The following is a 19993-nucleotide window of genomic DNA, read 5'->3' on the forward strand; positions in this document are numbered from 1 at the left end:
TGATGATATCTATATACTCTAATAGTATCAAACAGTAATTTAACAACTTTTCACTACAGCAATGCCTCTTCCTCCTTGATGTCATCAGAGAGTATATATATATATATATACACACTCTAATGGTATCAAAGAGTAATTGTATAGCATTTTCATTGAAAAATTGCTTCTTCCTCTTTGAAGTATGCAAATTAGTAGTTAAAAACAGGGATATATAAATAAAAGGTAGCCACTTGTAAATAGTTTTTTTTGGGGGATATAAGTGTTTTTTTCCCTTTTTAAAATTACGAGTTTATTTTGTAAAATATAAATTTATGAGTCATATTTAATTTATTTATTTAAAAAAAAGAAAAGAAAAATAGAAATCACAAATTTAAAATTGAGATCCTACGTTTTATTAGGATTCGAAATCAAAAAATTATTCAAATATTATAAACAAACACTATTTTAATGAAAACATCAAATTATATGGCCAAGTGCCTACTTTTTATATAATTTTATATATATATATATAGAATAATATATTAATAAAACTTAATACGCATCACTGCGATAAGTTATACTACTCCATTCTAATACCATTTTCTCCTAACGGATCTGCCACTTAATTTTCTTATCGAAAGCTATATGCTATAGGTCCCAATTGGTGGATCAGCTCCCTACTTTTAATTTCCCCAGAACTTCAAAAGGTGTTAAAATTTGACTAATCGAGAAATTCTTCTTTTTTCATTTTTACCTCCAAAGCCTTATACACCATAATAGGCCCAAATGTGGTAGAATTGAAAGGAATGGCCCAAATAGATTGGGCCGCCTATCACTTGTGCATGAGTTAGAATTCGGTAAATTCAATAAATGTTATAACTATAGTTTCATTTAATTCTAATTCGTAGCAAACACTTTGTCATTCGCCTCTTTCCCCAAAAATCTCGCTCGTTACTCTTTCTCGCCTCTCTTACTTTATACAAACACAGATGTATAAATTGTGTTTGTGTGTGTATAAAACGAGAGAAAAATGTATATACAAATACAAATATATATCTCTTCATCCAATACACTTATAATTATATAATACAAATATTTCCTTGCCCAGTTCTATTTTATCTTTCTCGCTTTATACAAACACAAATTATACAAAATACAATGTATAATTTTGTGTTTGTATAAAGCGAGAGAGATTTGATATACAAATACAACTGTTTTAACTCGATTAAATTGTATACAAATTCTAATTCTATACAGATATACAAACACAAAGAACACATACATATGCAAACTCAATTTTCATAGACATAGATGCCCGATTTCTATAAATCAGATGCATGAGATTTTATATAATCAGATGTTGCCTGTGGTTTTTATACAAATCTGATGCTCCATAGCACTTGTTCAAGCACACATATTTAAAACAAAAACACTTTATTTCGGATGCATTATACCTAGCCTCAATTCTCATGATCTAAAACAACTCAATTACTCCTATTCATTATATATTACTATTTCTATGATTTATTTCATTTTCAAGATGAGTCAAACTAGTATATCTTAAATCACTTTAACAAATTTAATCATACCATTTTCGACTACAATTATTATATTATATTATCCATAAATAAACAACCATATCGACTTCCAAATTCATTTATGTATCATGATGAAATGTTTAAAACTAGCACGTGACACTCTTTTAAACGGAAGAACAAATTGAAAAAAACGAAACTCAATACACTGATAGCGAGCGATTTATCAGTCTCCATTCCGCTCGCGTGTTATTATTTTTTCATAATGCAATTTCCAATTTCTACCATTTTCCGCTACTTCCAAATTCATACATAAGTCAATTTCTTCATACATATTATTTTCACTTTTTTTTTTCCTTTTCGTCTCCCCCAATTATTTTTTTGACGGAAGCTATGTCGGATGCTTTGATCTGTGGCATCGCCGGTGCCGGAGCCGGCATCATTGCTCAACTCATCACCTATCCTCTTGACACAGTATTATGTTATTCTTCACTATTTTAGACATTAATTACTAGTACAATTTTTTTTTTCTATGTTTGACTTCTGTGATGTCAGGTAAATACTCGGCAGCGAACAGATAGAAATTCGAAGAAGATGAAGAAAACGCTTGGAACTATTGAACAAATGTGCCAGGTTTTTGTTTTTGTTTTTGGCTCCGTTTATGTCAAAATTAACTTTATTTACTTCCAATTTCTCATTATTATTTTTTTGTGTTTTGGTTGATCTGCAGGTTGTAAAGCAGGAAGGGTGGGATAGGCTATATGGTGGTTTAGCTCCGTCGCTAGTTGGTACCGCTGCATCGCAGGTGAAGTTTGATTTTGATTTTTTGCTTTATGCTAATGTGCGCCGCGTGCGTAGTCATCCTGTAAAAAGTATATTTGTTTAGAATATTCGGTTTGTTGTTGCGTGTGCTTTGCTTGATCATCAACTATGAATATCACCTTTACTGAGAACATCAACTATGCTAATGTGCATTGTGAGCTTGCTTAATCCAACCTAGTTGGGGATTGAGATTGACGTTTACTGCGGCTCCAAATGTTGTGTTAGCAATTTTATCTGCTTTGTCTTTCGAAAAATTGGGAAAATAGAGATTACTAAGGAATATATTTAGACTTTAAAAGTTTGAGTGATGTGAGTACTAATTATGAAATTAAAGAGAGAAAAATAAATGGAGGAGTGTAGAATGATTATTGAATTTTGGTGAAGTTCCTGTAACTAAGTTGGATGCGGAATTTGGTCACATCAAACAGCACATTACTGAGAAAATACTTGAATTAATCCGTGAAATACTTGCACTGATTTGTATTTTGAGTCGTAAAGTAGGTAACATATTCGCAGTAGGCGGCCTTGTGTTCAAGTGTTGGGAAACTAAATCTGGGGACATGTGGTCCCATGACTCTGGAAATGTGTGCCAATCATGCATTCTTAATGTGATGGGTTATCCACAGTCCTTCACCTAGTTATTTGTCCTTGTCCTGCTTATGAGTTCCTGACATAGAGGTCCTTAGTATTTCATCACCCCTTCTCAAAATTTCTAAATACAATCATCATTAAGAGTTCTATAGGTGGAATAGTTCAAATAGAATTGTACATGATAAAAATGTGATTTTGGTAATTTATACACCCTTTCATACATCCCCCGTAATAGCTATATTCTGGCTTTTAGCTGGAGAATATCTAGTAATAGCTTCCAAAACTTGAGTTTGTCCTTAGTATAACACCTTATAACATTCCTCGGGAATAGTTGAGGTAGATACTCTTAACTTTGTAATCCTTTAAAAATGATCAAATTCAACATTTTTGGTCTCCATTAACAACTGCCAGAGGTGATTGGACTTACCATGTGGATTACGTGTCTGGCCTGTTAGGGAATGAAACAAATCAGGACAACTCAATTAGGAGAGAATCTTTTTGTTTCTACAATGAGTAGCGAAAAAATCAATGCTTTATTTGGCACCAAACTTTTATCTATCCCTCCCTTTTTCACTTATTGTGAAAATCTGCACCATTGTCTGAAGGTATTGAAGTAAAAAACAAAAGTACCTAATGAAGAAGTTGGCAAGAAGAAAGAGAAGTCGACTGAGCAGACTGGCACAACTTCTCAAAATTATTTTTCATAGCCAGTTAGGGAGTATGTAGGTAGACAGTAGGTTACTCTACAAAGTGGATTGTAACAAAGTTATCTGATTTTAGAAGCATGACTGAGCAGACTGGCACTGACAAGGAGATAGCTTTTCGGAATACAAATGGGTTAACTCTTAAATAGGTAAGATAGTAGGTAGTAATATTGGAGCTGCAAGAGTACTAAATGCAAAATGCGTTCCTGCAAATAAAGTAACCGGGGTCTATTTTGAGGTTTGGATATGTATTTTGATAGTAACAGTTGCAAGTTACATGAAGCTTGTCCGGCAACATAGCCAAACAGATGATGCAGCAGTGGGCAGTGAAGCTTCTATGCAAACTGAGTTTATATGATAAATAGGCAGTTCATTTCCATGAGGAGTTAAATAAATCTGATTATAGAGATTTGAAGTATGAATATCCTTGAGCTTTGCAGAGAGAACTCAAGCTGGAAAAACTCATCGTCGCCGTCAAGTATTGAACTGGAATAAGATCTCAGATTGACATCTTGATAAACTGATATACCATAATAATGGGATTCTGGTATGGCAGGAATACTGTCGATCAGTACAAGCGATGGTGAATCCGAAATGCAGTAATTCTACCCATTGTGAGAGACATCTTAATTATGCTTTTCAATTGGGAGAGATGGCTGAGTGGATTAAAGCGGCATACTACTAATCCGTTGTACGAGTTAGTCTTACCGAGGGTTCGAATCCCTCTCTTTCAGTTTCCGTTGATGACTTGATAAGTCAAAGTTCTGTCATCCAACATGCTTCTATCAAAGTGATTTCATCCCTACTGCTCCCCTCTGTCACCCTTCTAATCCCAGCATAACTTGTATTCAAACCAAATGACCCCTAAGTGTTCATCAATTGCATTAACTCATGCTTTGTGTTGCCATTTTAAATCCATAATCTACATATGCAATTTCAGCACATACAACAAACAAGCAATTCAACTTCCTGCTAGCTTTCTGTTTGTGCTATTTGGTCTTTCACTGCCTTATACTTTCCTCAAACTTTGCCAACTTTTCTTCCATAACTATATATTTGACAACATCACCTACCATCTTCAGATCAGCTTTTGCTCTTCAGATACACGAACTGCCACTTGGCCATTTTTGATAATCTAATCAAAATATGCCACTAGATCGAAAAATAAAAATAAAATTTGCCTTTCAATCTGTTATCCCCGCCAAGTCTCTCCATGAATTTGTATTGTAACTGTCTTATTTTCTTTATTCTGTTGAAGCTCCCCTCCCTCTTCCTCATGTGCCAGTAGTATTGTGTCAAATTCGTCTCTTGATGGCTTCACATGAAGAGTATTACAGTGGTAGCTCTGTGTACGTTCTCCTTGCATTGAACAACTCTTGAGGGTTTTAGTCTGGGGAAAACGAGTTAATAATGCATGATTACTTTTTCCCTATTAATGTGTTGGCTGGTCAAGCAGCCAGCAAGTGGGAGATTCATCTTGCTTTGACAGCTCTTTTGGGTGGAGAAGGTGTTAGATGTGGTCATGCATTTTGTTTTTGATGGGTGTGTTGGATTTGTTCATACTAAAAAGAATTTGAAATGTTTTAACAGATTATACAAAGGGATTAACTTATATTTAAGGATTTTTAACAGATTATACAAAGGGATCAACTTATATTTAGGGTGACAGTAAATGGACCAAACGTGTCAAAAACTCACCTTCTTATGCCACAGGAACTAGTAAAAATTGTTGTGGAAACTTGAAACTGACCTAATAGACTTTAATTTCTGAACGGGAAGAGGATAAATTTTGTTCTTATATTTCTGATTTATTGGCCTCATGTAAAATAAGATAGACCACCTAGTGTTTGTCTAGTTGAGCATTGATCATGAACTGGGCTGAAGATGCTTTACCTTGTACTAACGAGAATTGCGTCTTCTTTAGTTTGCCTTGCTGACCAAGTGTTATGATGATAACGCACTGTGTTTTGGAAAAGAATTCCTTGGCTAATAGTTCAGGGAAACATGGTACTCAGTTTATCAAACTATTATGTGTGTGGTTGGTAGTTGTTAACTCTTTTGCCCTGTTGGGTGGCTCAAACCTCAATTAAGTTTTCGGTATATCATTGATGATCTTTTAAATTGACCCCTGCCCCATCCAATGTTCTGTTCAGTTACAGTCTATTGATGCAAGTCTGGTCTATCTATCAAGATTTCATTTGTATAATATGGGGAACCCATATGTGTTGGTCCAAGTGCACCGTTGCATAAGTGAGTATGTTTACTTTAGTAGTTTCTTATATTCCATTGACAAATGTGTAGATGAAAAATGAATAATCAATTGACAAATACTTCACTAACTTTCATCTTCTGTGAATGTCAACTTTTCTTTAAATGGCTTTTCTTTGTTGTTTCGTAGTGAAATTTCTGATCTCTTATGTATCTGTACTTTTCTTGATACAGGGTGTTTATTATTATTTCTACCAAATATTGAGGAATAGAGCAGAAACAGATGCACTTGTACGTAAGAAGAATGGAATTGGTGATGGATCAGTCGGGATGTTCTCATCACTTCTGGTGGCTGCTTTATCTGGGTAATTTTCTTTTCTGTTGGACATTAAGTTTTCATGTTTCCTTTTGGTAGCTTGGTAATTTGTTGTATTGACAATGCATGTATCAACGGTATTCTGCCACAATAAACTTGATTCTTGTCAGATTATACCTTGTAAAAAAAACTTGGATTCCTGTCTTTATGGCATAGTACTCTTTTTGATTCAAAATTTCAGTTGGTGGTCTTCTGTTCTTAATATTGATATTCTTATTTTGTCTAGCCAAAACTTGTAAAGCGCTGATGAATAAATTTGTTTGGTTAAAATTCCTTTTGAAATATTGTACTTTTTTTGTTAATCATGAATGTTTTGATTTTTTCTTTGTTACAGGTGTGTTAATGTACTGCTGACCAATCCCATATGGGTAGTTGTTACACGCATGCAGGTAAATACTCTGGGGTTCTCCTTTACCCTCCTATGAGAAAGGTTATGAATTTGGTGTATTTACTTAATGTCTTGGTGAACTTAGCACAGCACCAAGTTTATTGATGTAGTTTAGTCTATGATGCCTTTTTCTTTTAAGATATTTTCCTACCAGTTTCAACACTCTCTTCTATGAGCTTTTTGCTTTAACTCATCTCGTGGGGAATTGTTGCAAGTGCAATACGAATATAGAGCTATAATATATTTCTTCTGGAGTTGATATAAGTTTTTAACTGCTTAAGATGAAGGCTCGTGGGTTTAGATAAATGAGCTCTACTTAAAACCTTTTTTTGACGGGATTATGTTGAGCGACATATTGAAGCAAAGGAAGAAGAAGAACAAAGGTGTTGTTGTTTTTGTGAGCAGAAGAAGGGGATTCACTTTAAGATAATTAACTGAAGTCACCAGAAATAGAGGATTGCAAGATGTGGTGCCATTTATCGGTCAAGAATGAGAACAATGTCGCCTACTATCTATCAAATCAATATCCAGAAGGGTAATTAGAAGTTTGGTTTTCCGCAGGAATATGCAGAATATGCTGATCTTTGCGATGAATTTCTGCTATGACTCATTAATTCGACATCAAATAAATGTCATTGAAATATTAAACAGGTTGCCTATGAATTAGCAAACCTTACACTAGTCTGGCTGGTAATCGTGGACTGAAAAAGAGTGGAGGATGTGCAAAGATGCAGGAGTTGCATAAAAAATCTTTTGTTAGTTGCTACATAAAGATGCTTCTCTTTGAGGAGATCAAAGCGTCATGGTTGATTGTGCAGCATTAATGAGGTTTCTTCATGCTATATCAAATAGGTATGTGAAATTGAGGTCAAAATTTTATGTTACATTGTGGAACTGTTGCAAGTACAGTACTGGTTATGAATGTATAAACAAACCAAAGTCGTCCTATAAGCTACCCGGATATATGTCTTTGTTTTGGGAAACAAACATCAGATGGACATCTTTGAGAATTAGAAGAATCAGATGCAAAATAAATACATACAAATCGAGTATTGGCTCAGATTGAGTAGAATGGATATAGAAGATTTATAGATGACTCCAATTAGTTTGAGATTGTGACATTGTTGTTGTTGCTGGAGAACTGCAGTTTCAACCTTAATACTGTAAGTCATTTGTCTATTAAACATAACAAGATATCAATTACCATGACAACCTTGCTTTTCAAATTGTATACTTAGACCAAACTGGGGAACTTTGTTGCTTGTTCCCTGTTAGTGTTGCAATTATAGTACTGTTGTCATATCTGTTATACAATTGTCGAGGTTGGATATCTATCATTTGTAATGGACGTCATTGGACCATGATTGATTGTGCTGTTGAGTATTGTGAGCGGAAGTGAAGTGCTCTTTCGAATTCAGTTACTGACATTTTCCTCTGCATTTGCTGCTTCAAAAGATGGAACAATGTCAGTTCGGAAGCTGTCGTGTATTGATCAAATAAGTAGAAGAAGCATCTGAGTTATGGGTGGTGTAGTATTTTGTTTCAACGTATTACTTTGATGTGAAAATGCTTTGAATGTATTACTCATTGCCTTGGTTAGATGTTAAAATGCTTCGCTTAAATTCTTTAACTAGTTTATACACTCTTGTTTCTTCATGAAAATTTTCTCCCTAATATGTTTTGTAAACTTGATTTTCTTACCTGTATTTCTCACAACTATTGTGCAGACTCATTCAAGAAAGGATAAAGATAACCACCCAAAACTTGAAGTATCACATGATGAAATCTCTGTTGTGGTTGAACCTCCTCCCTATGGGACAAGCCACACAGTATGTACTGAATTTTTCCTATTAAAAGATGTGATGTATGATGCATTCAAACTTAATTTGCATACCTTGGGTTTTGGACCATTAGATTTGCATACTTAATCTTGTTGGAGTAACCCTGAGCATTTCACTTATCTGTAGCTGTTCTCTAGATGAAAGCTGATTCATGGATCAAACATATATCTTTTTAAAAGACTCTTTTTTGTTTCTTCAATGTTTTAACTGGCAATATGGTATCACTTAACACTTGATGCTTGATTATTTTTGGTAACTAAATAATTAGAGCATAGTATCATTGTGAGAAGTGATGGTTTCTGAAAGATTCACATTTTTTTTATAATTTTTTGTAAAATCAGAAACAGAAAATGACTCTTTGGCTGTAGAATGTCTGTGAGAACCTATGATGGTACTCATCTAATCCTCTCTGATAAAACATACAACGTAAAGGCTGCCGATCAAACAGAAGCATACACTTTTCTTTTTACAATTGAGAATTCCTCGAGAGCTAAGTGCACGATTTGTGACTTAGTGGATAATGTGCCCACCCTATACTCTTCTCCACTTAAATGCCAGGCTTTTGTCTACGACAGGATTTAAAACCATGACGTGTGACTTACCCACACATCACATGCTGTGCTTCTTACCACTGGACTAAAACCTTTTCCAGAAGCATAAAATTTTTCCCCAAGCTTTTTTTCCTTGATAAGTGATTAACTTTTTTGGCCATGTTTCACAGTCATGGTATAAACTATTCAGCCTATACCTGTAATTTTCTAATAGGTAACACTTGTATTTTTCAGATTCAAGAAGTCTATGGTGAAGATGGAATTTCAGGTTTCTGGAATGGTGTTTTCCCAACATTATTCATGGTATGTGAGAGCTTAATCTAGTAAGTAGTACATACTAAATAATGGTTCCTGATCCTTCTCCTTGCTAAATACAGGTAAGCAATCCTTCCATACAATTTATGCTATATGAAACCTTGCTGAAGAAGATTAGAAAACGACGTGCCTCTAGCAACAAAGGTGTCAATGATGTCACTGCTTTGGAGGTAAACCTTTGTCCCTTTCTCCTGTTCCTCTAGATTCTTCTCTAGACTTGTCTTATCATTTTAAAATTTTTAACTTTTGACATGTCAACTGTTGGAGGTCATATGTTTTGTATTTTTGCTAGATATTTCTACTTGGAGCTGTGGCAAAACTTGGAGCTACAGTAGTAACATATCCTCTTCTGGTTATCAAGGTATATGAGTGTTCTGTATGGAGAAAGTTCATTTCTGTTGCTCTTTTTATTGAAGTTTCTCATCTTTTGGATTGATGTTGCAAATAGTTGATGCACATATCAGCCCCCTAAAGGTTGACTCATATATTCATCTTCATCTGTTGATTTTCTGAGCTCCATTTCACCATTTGGTTAATTTAGATAACCTACTGTTGAACTAAAGCCTGTTGGTGAGTGGATAAATATTTCTTTTACCTTCAAATATTGTTCGGAGCAACCTTTTCAATTTCAGCTTCATTTGGTCCCATTAGTAATTGCAGCCAGCATAATTTGAAATGGTTTCATTAGTGCTTTTAGCTGTATGGACTTCAACAGAACACCATACAATATTTAGTACCACATTCCCAGTTTTAACTTCTTTTGCAACTGCTGATTGGAACAGTTGAAACACATGTGGCTGCAATCGGGTCCAATAAAGTTTTGTCCATGCAGAGTTTGGACCACTATCCAACAGTTGAGCTTTTCTTCATAATAGTGTTTTTCTATCTTGCAGTCAAGACTCCAGGCAAAGCAGGATATTGATGCAGATAAAAGACATCAATATAAAGGTCAGTGGACTTGAGTTACCCTGTTACTATACTAGGCATCATTTTAAAGGTTAGAATATTTTTATATTCGAGTTTTCTACAACATGTTAGACATTAGTGAGATGAGACTGCTAAATACAAGAATTCTATTTTGTAGCAATATGCTAAAGACTGCTAAATGCAGTAATTCTATTTGTAGCAATATGTTAACTAAATTCATTATACAAAAAAAACCAAAATCTAACCCGCAATCGCTTGGGAATTTGGGTTAGTTTATCTTAGATTATCTTAACTGAAACTCTTGATTAGAGCTGTCAAAATGGGCTTGGCCCGCTAGGTCGGCCCAACCCAACCCTTGAATTAAATGGGGTTGGGCTCAATTTTTTCAGCCCATTTAGGAATGAGACTTTTTAGCCCAGCCTCATTTGGCCCAACCCGCAAGCCTCAGAGCCAGCCCGTGGGCTATGAATTTTAAAAATATTTATTATATATATTTTAAGTAGTGTTTTACTTGTTAAGATTTAGTCAATAAATATTTTTAAAATATCAATATAAAATCAAGACTATATTTTTTACATATCTTTTACATTTTAGGGTCATTAGCCCACTAAATTTTCATATTAGCCCACGTTCATTACTCCATTATAACTATGAATCTTTGACCTCTTTTACTTTTGTTTTTATGCCTAATTTTTCACTTCTCCTTTATTGTCTTGTTTATGAAAATAATGATCATGTGATGTTTTTTGCTCGGATGAATCTTATGAATGTTATATCTTGGCTATTATGTATTTGTTTTGTAAATATTCACTGAAGTATGTGTAATTCATGAATGAATTTATGTATGTATTGATGTCGTGTCCATCGGACATCAACGTTTGTATCCTTTCTAAGGGGAAAATGTTGTCCCTTTTTTGGTTGAAGGGACAACCCGTCCCAACCCGTGGCCCGCTTAGGGCTGGGTTGAGCTGCTATTTTATCGGCCCTTTAATTAAAAGGGCCAGCCCGTCCCAATCCATTTAACTCTCTAGCCCGTTAGGGTTCAGTTGGGTTGGGTTGGGTTGGACCAGCCCATTTTGACAGCTCTACTCTTGATCAGACATATTAGGTTTCCCATGTCAACTTTTGGGAAAAAATGCATGTAGTAAAGTTTCTCAATGCAATTTAGGTACACTTGATGCTCTGATGAAGATTATACGCTATGAAGGCTTTCATGGATTTTTCAAGGGGATGGGCACGAAAATCGTACAAAGTGTTCTTGCTGCTGCTATTCTTTTCATGGTCAAGGAGGAACTCGTCAGGTGTGCTAGATGGTTATTAACAGGGAGGACTGCTGCTAATGCTATCAGATGAAAGCCTCATTTAGAAGTCAGATTTCTTCCATTTATGTCTTAAGCACAAGATATACCTTCAGAATTAGGATGGATCACTAAGTATAGTTTTCATTTGATAGTGGTGGTGCGGTGTCCAAACCAGCTTGCAGACTCTTGTTCAACTAGATATCTGCTACCTTCTCCAGTACGAATACCCGGTAGTAATTGGGCACAACTTCCATTGAAGAACATTAATCATTGCTCCATTATTTGTTTATGTGTCTCCACATAATGGTAATATCTCACTTTTGGACAAAGTGAATTGTTATTGTATTTCTTATTAGTATGTCAAAATAGTTTAAATAACGGGATTGAGCTTTTTTATAAATCAATTGACTTAGTAGAGCGTGATATTTGGTAGTCTATGGGTGAACCGATTTTTTTTTAAGCTTGTTTTGATGGTTCTTACCATGGTTCATATTGTAATGTAACTTCATGTAATATAATGTTTGAATGGATTGTATTATTCGAAAAAATTATGCTAGTGAAGATTGATAAAGCGGATATAAAAAAAAAATGATTGTGGTAAACGATCAGAAATATGAGGGGCTTGTGGGGGTTGGTGTTATGTCTTAATATGGACTGGTAAAAGGGTGTCAAGTAGACTTAAATAAAGAGAAAAATAGGGTTGTGGAATAAACAAGTAAAGGGATAATGAGATTAATCAACAAATAAAAGAAGCACTCAGTGAATGGTTTATTAATATGTCATGCTCCCTCCCTCTCAAAATATTTAATAGCGTATGTTAAAAATATTTATTATTTTTAAAGTTTAAGATTAATTTTTTTTTTCTCGTTTTACTTTAATTTTAATTGTTCTTCAAGACTAAGCATCTTAATTAACTATGATACATATAGAGAAAATATTCAATAATAAAAATTATATCATATCACATAAAAAGAATAAAATAATCAATACATCTCCTATTTTGTTCTTAAGCAACATGTAAATGAAAAACAGACAAGTATGTTAGAACGAAATACAAAGGCTACCAAATATACTCTGAAATACATATTCATAGGGAGAGAAGTGAGTGAGAGAGTTTCTTATACATCTATCGTTAAAAAGCGAGGTTTTTACCAGCACTTGAGCTAGTAGCCACTTTCTTAGATAGGAGAAATCTGTTAAGATCCGCCCATGATTCATGGAACCCGTCTGATATACAAATACAACGGGAAAGAGGCGAGCAAGAGAGGGAGAGAAGCGAATGAGATAGAAGAAAAACAAGTGAAAAAGTCAGATACATGTGAATTCAATTAAATATAATATATTTAAAATAAATTACACATAATTTTAATCTCACATATCTAATATAATATAATATATATATATCTAAAAAGGTGCACAGAGAACGGGCCAGACTCAGCACAGTGACGATCAGGAAGTGGGTCCCAACGAGCCGGGGTCGGTGGGGGGCAGGAGGGGTTTAAAATCTAAATAAATATCTGATTCGCCAATTTATAAATATCTGATTCGCCAATTTATAAATATCTGGTCGTGTGGAACTGATGTGGCGTTGTTCATTGTCACCGCCTTTGTCCCCACATGGGTCCCACAATAAACAACCTGGGCCTATTAAAAGTCAGCTTGGCGTAAGCAAATTCCATGATTGCCCGGATTCCAAATTAATCCCCAAAATCACATTTCATTACCACATTTCAAATCCGTCCATCAATCCTATTTATAATAAACTGGATTACCTTTTATCTTCCCTATTTGTAACTGTTCGTCGTGTGGCTCCCGTGATTTTCTCTCAAATCTCTCTGAATTTGTTGGATTTTTTAATTTTCATTCATAGATTTCAATCGATTTGCTGATTTACGAACAAATTTAAACCTTAATTCATTGAATTTTTCTAAAAAAAATGGTGAAACAACAATCTATGAACAATCTCGAAATCGATGATGAGGTAGAGAATTCAAATCTCCAGGAGGAATTGGACGACTCATCGTCGGAGGATGCTTTGTACGATGACGTTTTATCGAGCGGTATGTTTGCATCAGGAGAAACGAACGTTCTTCAGTGGCTTCTGGCTCTGGATTTGCAGGTTATGGGAGCTTGTAGAGTGGATGAGAGGTTAAAGCCTTTGTTGAAGCTAAATGTTTCTGCTGGTGCTGCTGAAGATCGATTGCTTGCTCATCTTAGTCAAGTATGTTGTAAATTTCATGAATTCGTTTTAGATTTTTTATTTTGATGTTCGTTGGATGTGTAATTTGTAATTGGAGTTGAATCTGATTGTATTGACAGAACTTTGAGCCATCGGAAGTTGGAATGCTCGCGAGGTGTTTGTGCATTCCACTTGTTTCAATGCGGGTTGGGAAGATCAGGAAGCAAGGGACGCTGTTGTGCCCAACTGCTACAAGGTAGTTGCAGTGAACTTTATACCTTTCATATGCATTATATGGCGTTTTCCATGTGTGTGGTGCTTGGCTCCAGCATATTTGATTGTGACTTGTAGTTGTTTTGGGCATTCTAATAATCAGTTCCTTCCTGATTGACTGGTGGACTTAGATTGTGTTCTTCATATTCCTCACTTCTCCCTGCATTTTAGGGAACTTGATGCATTTATTTGCGATTGTTATGTACGTAATCTTGTCTCTGGGAAGATTGGATTGCTATATTACTCGAAGCTAAGATTAGCATATTTATCAAACATAGTGGTCTTAGCAATAATTCTAGCTCAGTGGCTTTCTCACAAGCCCATCTAGTCAGGATGCTGAAGACAATAGAATTTTGCAATTATTGTATCCTGGTGGATTCATATCTAGTACTATTACATTTTCAGTAAGCAAATGAGAACTTCTGGTTGTAGTTACTTATATACTGACGTTCCTATTCATGGATAGAATTTAGTTACCACTGGTTCATTCTGAAAATGTGTCTCTTTTTATTAACAGTGAACTTGAAGTGTTATATGTTGTTAGTGTTGCCTGTAGATAGAAGACATATAGTTCTAAAGTTAACATGTCATTTGCCTCCTTTGATGTTTGCAAGGCAGATAACTTTAACTGAGATTGAATTCAAAATGGTAGTATTACTCTTTTGATTGGTCAAATAAAGTGAAATTACATTTAGCATAACAGAAAGAGGGTTAGAGCAAAAGATGATTGGCTTTTTGAAACCAAAGAGAGAAAGGAAAGAAGTGATGTTGTTAATGTACTGATGTAGCAGTATGACCGTTCATTAGTAGTTAGGAAATGGGCCAATGGATTCTGAAGAGAGGCTAGGTAGTCGGTTGATGGGTTCATTAGCAGTATTTGGTACTTCAAGCATGTACCTAGTTATATTTTCTGGAAATGGGAAGGCGTTCTTTCCAATGGCCATCTTGAGTGATGATGTTCAGTTGTAAGATGCTGGGGAATGTGTTGTTGCTCATTCACCCTTTCTTTTCTTTGTTGCTTGTGACTGCTGCATGCTTTGTGCTGGTGAACGTATAACACTTGGAATCCAGTGAAATTATTTGTTCCTAGAGGTGATATGCTCACATTAGGTTGTACTCAGGAGATTTTCTTGTTTCGTGATCCCTAAACTCGTTTAGGGTTCAAATTTTGAGTATATAGTACATGAATTGCTGACGCATCATATCATCTCATGATCAGTACTGCTTGCTGGATACTATCATAAATCTCTGTATCTTGATATGAGACTGCTTATTGCTAGGAGGTGCATTTTGACATGTGGAGGCACCGTAAAGGTTCGTATATTTTGTGATTTTGTCTGAATGGAGATGAGAACATAAGTTGTTAATTTGGTAATCCTCAATACTAATTCCTTTTAGACTTGTAGAAGTGTGTTCCCCTTGATGTATTAGTGAGTGTGTTGTTGTCTTATCACCCTGTTTTATAGTATCATTGCAGCATTGTTTCCTTCATAATCTTGCTACGTATGGTACCTTTGTCAGTTTTGCATGAATGGAGATGAAAGAATAGGTTTTGAATTTGGTATTTAGGGCAACAAGTCCCATCAGACTGGAAGAAGTGTGTTTGCACTGATCAATCAGTGAGTGTTATGTATGGGCATTATTACAGTGTTAAAATATTCTCTTATTTTTCTCTTTTTGATTATTGATTATTCACCATAGAAGTTGCAATATCTTTCTCTGCTTGTTTGATACTATATAGCTCAATCCAGTTTAACCTGTACATAACCTTAGTTGATCGTGGCTAGAAGTTGCCAAATGCTGTCTTGTTTATTGATGGTGACAAATGTTCATGCTTCCACGTGAAAATATCTTTTGACTTGTAGGTAAAATTGGGCGTTTACTATTATGATCTCTGAATTAAGGAGAAGTCAAGGTAGTTTCATGCTCTTATATTACATGATTTAGTTACTTCTCTCTGAATTATCTAGAAGTCTGACTGGTAACCCTTTGATGCTTTTTTATTTATGAAATAAATGTGGTTTGTTTGTCTTTTATCTGAACCATCCTAGAAGTTTTAATACTGTTCATTTTGTCATATCTATCTTTCATGCTGTCCTGCCATTTCTTGTTTATTGCTCAGAATGTGCCTTTACATTGCTACATTCTGCTTTAATTTGTCCTTTTATTCTTTGATGACATCCTGTAAGCAAAGAGATTTCTAATATTAGATTCCAACTGGCTTTTGTCTCTTTTACTCAATGTTTTATGTGAATGGAGGAGTGACTGGCTCCTTACCTCACCAAACCAAAATCTTCTTTTGGTGAGAACTGTAATTTAGTCTCTATAATAAATATGTATCTCGTATGCATCTTAAGTGAACTTCTAGTTAACGAGTTGAACTTACTGGCATGTTAATGTATAGTCTATCTTAACTAGCACTTGTTTCTAAAAATCATAAGGTTCACCTAAATTATAATTATTTATGTTGGTAATGCTGTTCAATTGCATCAGTTGTTGTCCTTGTTTTTGTAGGCTAGCTTGTCCAGTAAAAATTCTTGTGGAAAGAAGGAAAATACATAAATTTAGTTGCCTTAATTTTTGTAATTTTGGAGAATATCTTTGGGAACTCATAATATCATTTCCTCAGCCAAGGGTATTAGATTTAGGATGCGCAAGTCACAAGTGTGGCTGTATTTGGTTACATTTGATTTAGTATGTAACTTATTGACAATCTAACTCATCTTAAACATTTCTTTTCTTCTTGTGTTGTTGCAACAGGGGGAACTTAAACCTTGCAATTCTGCCAACATCGGACTTGCGCATCTCATTCATTGGGGATGACGGCAGCACAGAGAGAGTTGGAACATTTTGCAGTGAATCTGATTGTTCTGCCATAGAGATCAAAGATATTGTAGCAGACGAGTCTGGACGCTCTTTTCTTATTAGTATCCCTGATGGTGGGACTTTCTACTTTTGGTGTTCAGAGAAGTCTAAGCTTCTTGGAGATGAGTTGCGGAGAAAGGTATATTTCTTATGTTTACTGTGTGTGATGAACTACTGAATATTTGTTATATTGTACTTGAATATGTAGATGACTAATATCATTATTGATTGTGGTTGTCTTAGATGAGGGATTTGATTAAGATGAAGCCTTCCTTGGCTGAATTAACTGGAATCGATGAATCGCGGATAGACTGTTTCGCCATTCATCTTCGAGCTTATCTTCATGGTTCAGCAGCCATAAATCCTCAAGCAAGTTCCATGATGTCAAGAGATCCTTCCATTGCTGGCTTTGTTGATTCTTCAGAACTTGGTCTTGATGCCCAGATATCAGTTGCATCTCAGAAACCTCTGCGGCCTGAGCACGTCAGTAGCATGGGATCAAACACCAGCCTGATGAGCAGCCTTAGTCCTATGTCTAATGCTTTTAAAGATAGCATGCTCAGGAACTCGTCATCTGTATTTGTTTCTAGAGACGGGCCGAGGCAGCATGGTGATAGCTATCTTTCATGTGTAGATAGCCAGATTGCAGGCATAAGTAGCACAGATGCACTCAGTTCAACTTATGTTGAAGACGATAAGATTGGAAGAGAAACTCGTCCTTCAAAGGTTTTGGAGCCACTTGTTGCTGCCTTTCCTTTCCGAGGCTCTGCTGCTACTGTTCATTCTCTGGATTCAACAGTTTTCTCCCCTTATTACTGTTGGTGTCCTCCTGCTGTATCTACTCTGCAGTACTCAGTTGGAACTCCACATTTGCCTATTTTATCCACAGACTCGTCAATACCACTACTTTCATCACTAGCACCTTCTGCTTGTTCATCTAGTATTTTGACACCAAAGCCATCTCTTGTCACTGATGTCTCCTCTTTAGATTTCCCACCTCTTCTGCCTGAGCCATTGATCAGGTTGCCATTTTCTTTGGGGCCTTCACAGCAAATACCTACTTTCACACCTTTAGTAGGTGATTCTATAGTTCATATTCCTGTTATTGACGTGTGCTCTTCTGGCCAAGGTTACTTTGTCAGCGCAGGCCCTGCTATCTCTGGCAGTATTCCACAGTTATACCCAAATTTAGTGAATCCTTTAATTCCTCCAGAAACAGAATCAATGGCTGAGAAAAGTGCCAGGGAGACTCTTCGGTTGCTCATAAATAACTCCAGCCAGCCCAGCCCACAGCTGATTGATCTACTGCCTCCTGTGCTTTCTCGTAGTGGTGAAGAGACACGAAATATGCTGGTTACTGGAAGCAGAGGACTTTACTCTAGAACCATAGGTGTTGATACCACAATAGCAAATGATTTTGCATTTAAGGGTTTGGCTTCATTATCTGAAAAGCCTGTTGGTGGATGGCTTGATATGAAGAAAATTCGTATACAAGAGATGTTTGTTCCAACGGATAAACCAGGTATTTCTGGTGAATCTTCAATGGATGATGATGGTGGTTTTATAGATTTTGAAGAGGAAAGAAAGAATTGTTAAACAGAGTGCTCTTGTTTGCTCTTGTGTTTTTCAAGTTGTGCCGCAAAAAAAACTGTGAATATTTTGTTTGTAGTTTTGTATTGTCAAATGTAACTAATCTCAAGTCCATTCAATATTACCTTTATATGTGCTATCTTTTATGTTCAAGTATTTTGGGTCTATAATTTATGAAAACGGAGGCATTAACGATGATGTTTCACCGTGTATTGGAGCAAGGAGGGTTGAAGCGTAGGCTCGTGTTTAGGGTACTGTGTGATAAATTGTTTAACCAAGATTTAAAGGTAAGCTCTACGTTTCATTAAATAGAGTAGCCGTACTATACATCTTAATCAGTGATTGGATGGATATTCCTATCTCTTCTTCCACCACACAAGCCTATGTGTGACAGTGTGGAAATCAATTTTTATTTTTAGTAGTAATAATTCATATAATTTGAACCATTCATAACAATTATTTTGAGGTTAAAATTTCACCAAATATTCTTTTTTATTTGATTTCTCATTTAATATTTGGTATTTATACATTTGTTTTTTCTTGCTTTCTTTGGACTCTATCTACTCTTTAGCTTTTCCACCCCACACAAAATAAAACATATTAACATCTATATGAAAACGAACGATCATAATCAAATGGCCAATTATATTTTTGTGGAATTAATTCAAATGGCCAATGTAAGTCCACATCAACAAAGCAAAAAAGGTAATTACGATCATTTTAATGTGTGTTTTGTCTTTTTGTTCATTTTGATATGTCACTATTTTATATTTATATGGCCAAAGATATAGTTTCGTAGATAATTCGTCATTACTTAGTAAATGATTAATGATTTGTCGCTAAAATTTGTCGTTTGTTTCCTAATTTTTTAATAGTGTATGAGGGGTTATTTGGTTGTATAAAAAGTGAATTAGTAATTGCTTTTATTTTAATATTTTATAGAAAAATATGTTTAGTTTCTTCATGACTAATTCTTTCTTTTATTTACTTTTTGTTCAATGTCACTACTTTGAATCAAACTATGGATAAGATATACTCTAATAATTCATAGCTTCATGTTTAAGCTAAAAGAAAGCACCTAATTGATATATTACTAAATATGTAAGCTCATAATTTGCATCAAAATAATTAGCGCATCTAATCACGAGTTCAACAAAATTCAATATATATATATTCTTAAATCAAAACTGACAACATCAAAGTTCTAGATCTTTCACTGTAAATAAGCATCACATATTTATACCAATAAACTTCTTTATAACAACGTTGTTTGTCTATATTTTTTTATTTGTGTACTATAGAGATGCTATTTTACATAATATGAAAATCAGCTCTAAAGAAAAGTTATTTGTTACAGTAAAATATTACTTTATTATAGAAGATGATTGGAAGTTATATTAGCTTCTAAATTCATCAAAGATTCCAATTATCCCAAATTAAACTCATCAAATATTCTAATAATCCAAATTAAATTCATCAAATATTCTAATTATCCCAAATTGAATAAGTCAATTGTAAGATTAGAAGAATCTTGGAAGCCCACAAGTA

At 34.9% G+C, this 19993-nt stretch overlaps 2 protein-coding genes and 1 long non-coding RNA gene across 3 annotated transcripts; all 3 read left to right on the forward strand.

The window, feature by feature from the left end:
- The first annotated feature begins 1737 nt into the window (after positions 1–1737).
- On the forward strand, positions 1738–11795 carry LOC125831231 (peroxisomal nicotinamide adenine dinucleotide carrier). Its single transcript, XM_049510422.1, has 11 exons — positions 1738–1988; positions 2070–2147; positions 2245–2319; positions 6074–6204; positions 6550–6604; positions 8331–8432; positions 9230–9298; positions 9373–9480; positions 9603–9671; positions 10204–10258; positions 11406–11795. Exons 1-11 carry the CDS (start codon positions 1908–1910, stop codon positions 11588–11590), a joined length of 1008 nt encoding a protein of 335 aa, XP_049366379.1. The 5' UTR covers positions 1738–1907; the 3' UTR covers positions 11591–11795.
- Positions 11796–13319: 1524 nt separating this feature from the next.
- Positions 13320–18579, forward strand: LOC125831216 (uncharacterized). Its single transcript, XM_049510405.1, has 4 exons — positions 13320–13759; positions 13858–13973; positions 16751–16994; positions 17099–18579. The coding sequence occupies exons 1-4, from the start codon at positions 13475–13477 to the stop codon at positions 18449–18451; spliced, it is 1998 nt and encodes a 665-aa protein (XP_049366362.1). The 5' UTR covers positions 13320–13474; the 3' UTR covers positions 18452–18579.
- Positions 14916–15906, forward strand: LOC125831242 (uncharacterized). Its single transcript, XR_007443183.1, has 2 exons — positions 14916–15304; positions 15856–15906. It is a non-coding gene; the product is annotated as an uncharacterized LOC125831242 (long non-coding RNA).
- Positions 18580–19993: the final 1414 nt, after the last annotated feature.

This window comes from Solanum verrucosum, unplaced genomic scaffold (genome assembly GCF_900185275.1).
Source record: "Solanum verrucosum unplaced genomic scaffold, falcon-dt-bn FXZP01000049.1, whole genome shotgun sequence".
NCBI classification, from domain to species: domain Eukaryota; kingdom Viridiplantae; phylum Streptophyta; class Magnoliopsida; order Solanales; family Solanaceae; genus Solanum; species Solanum verrucosum.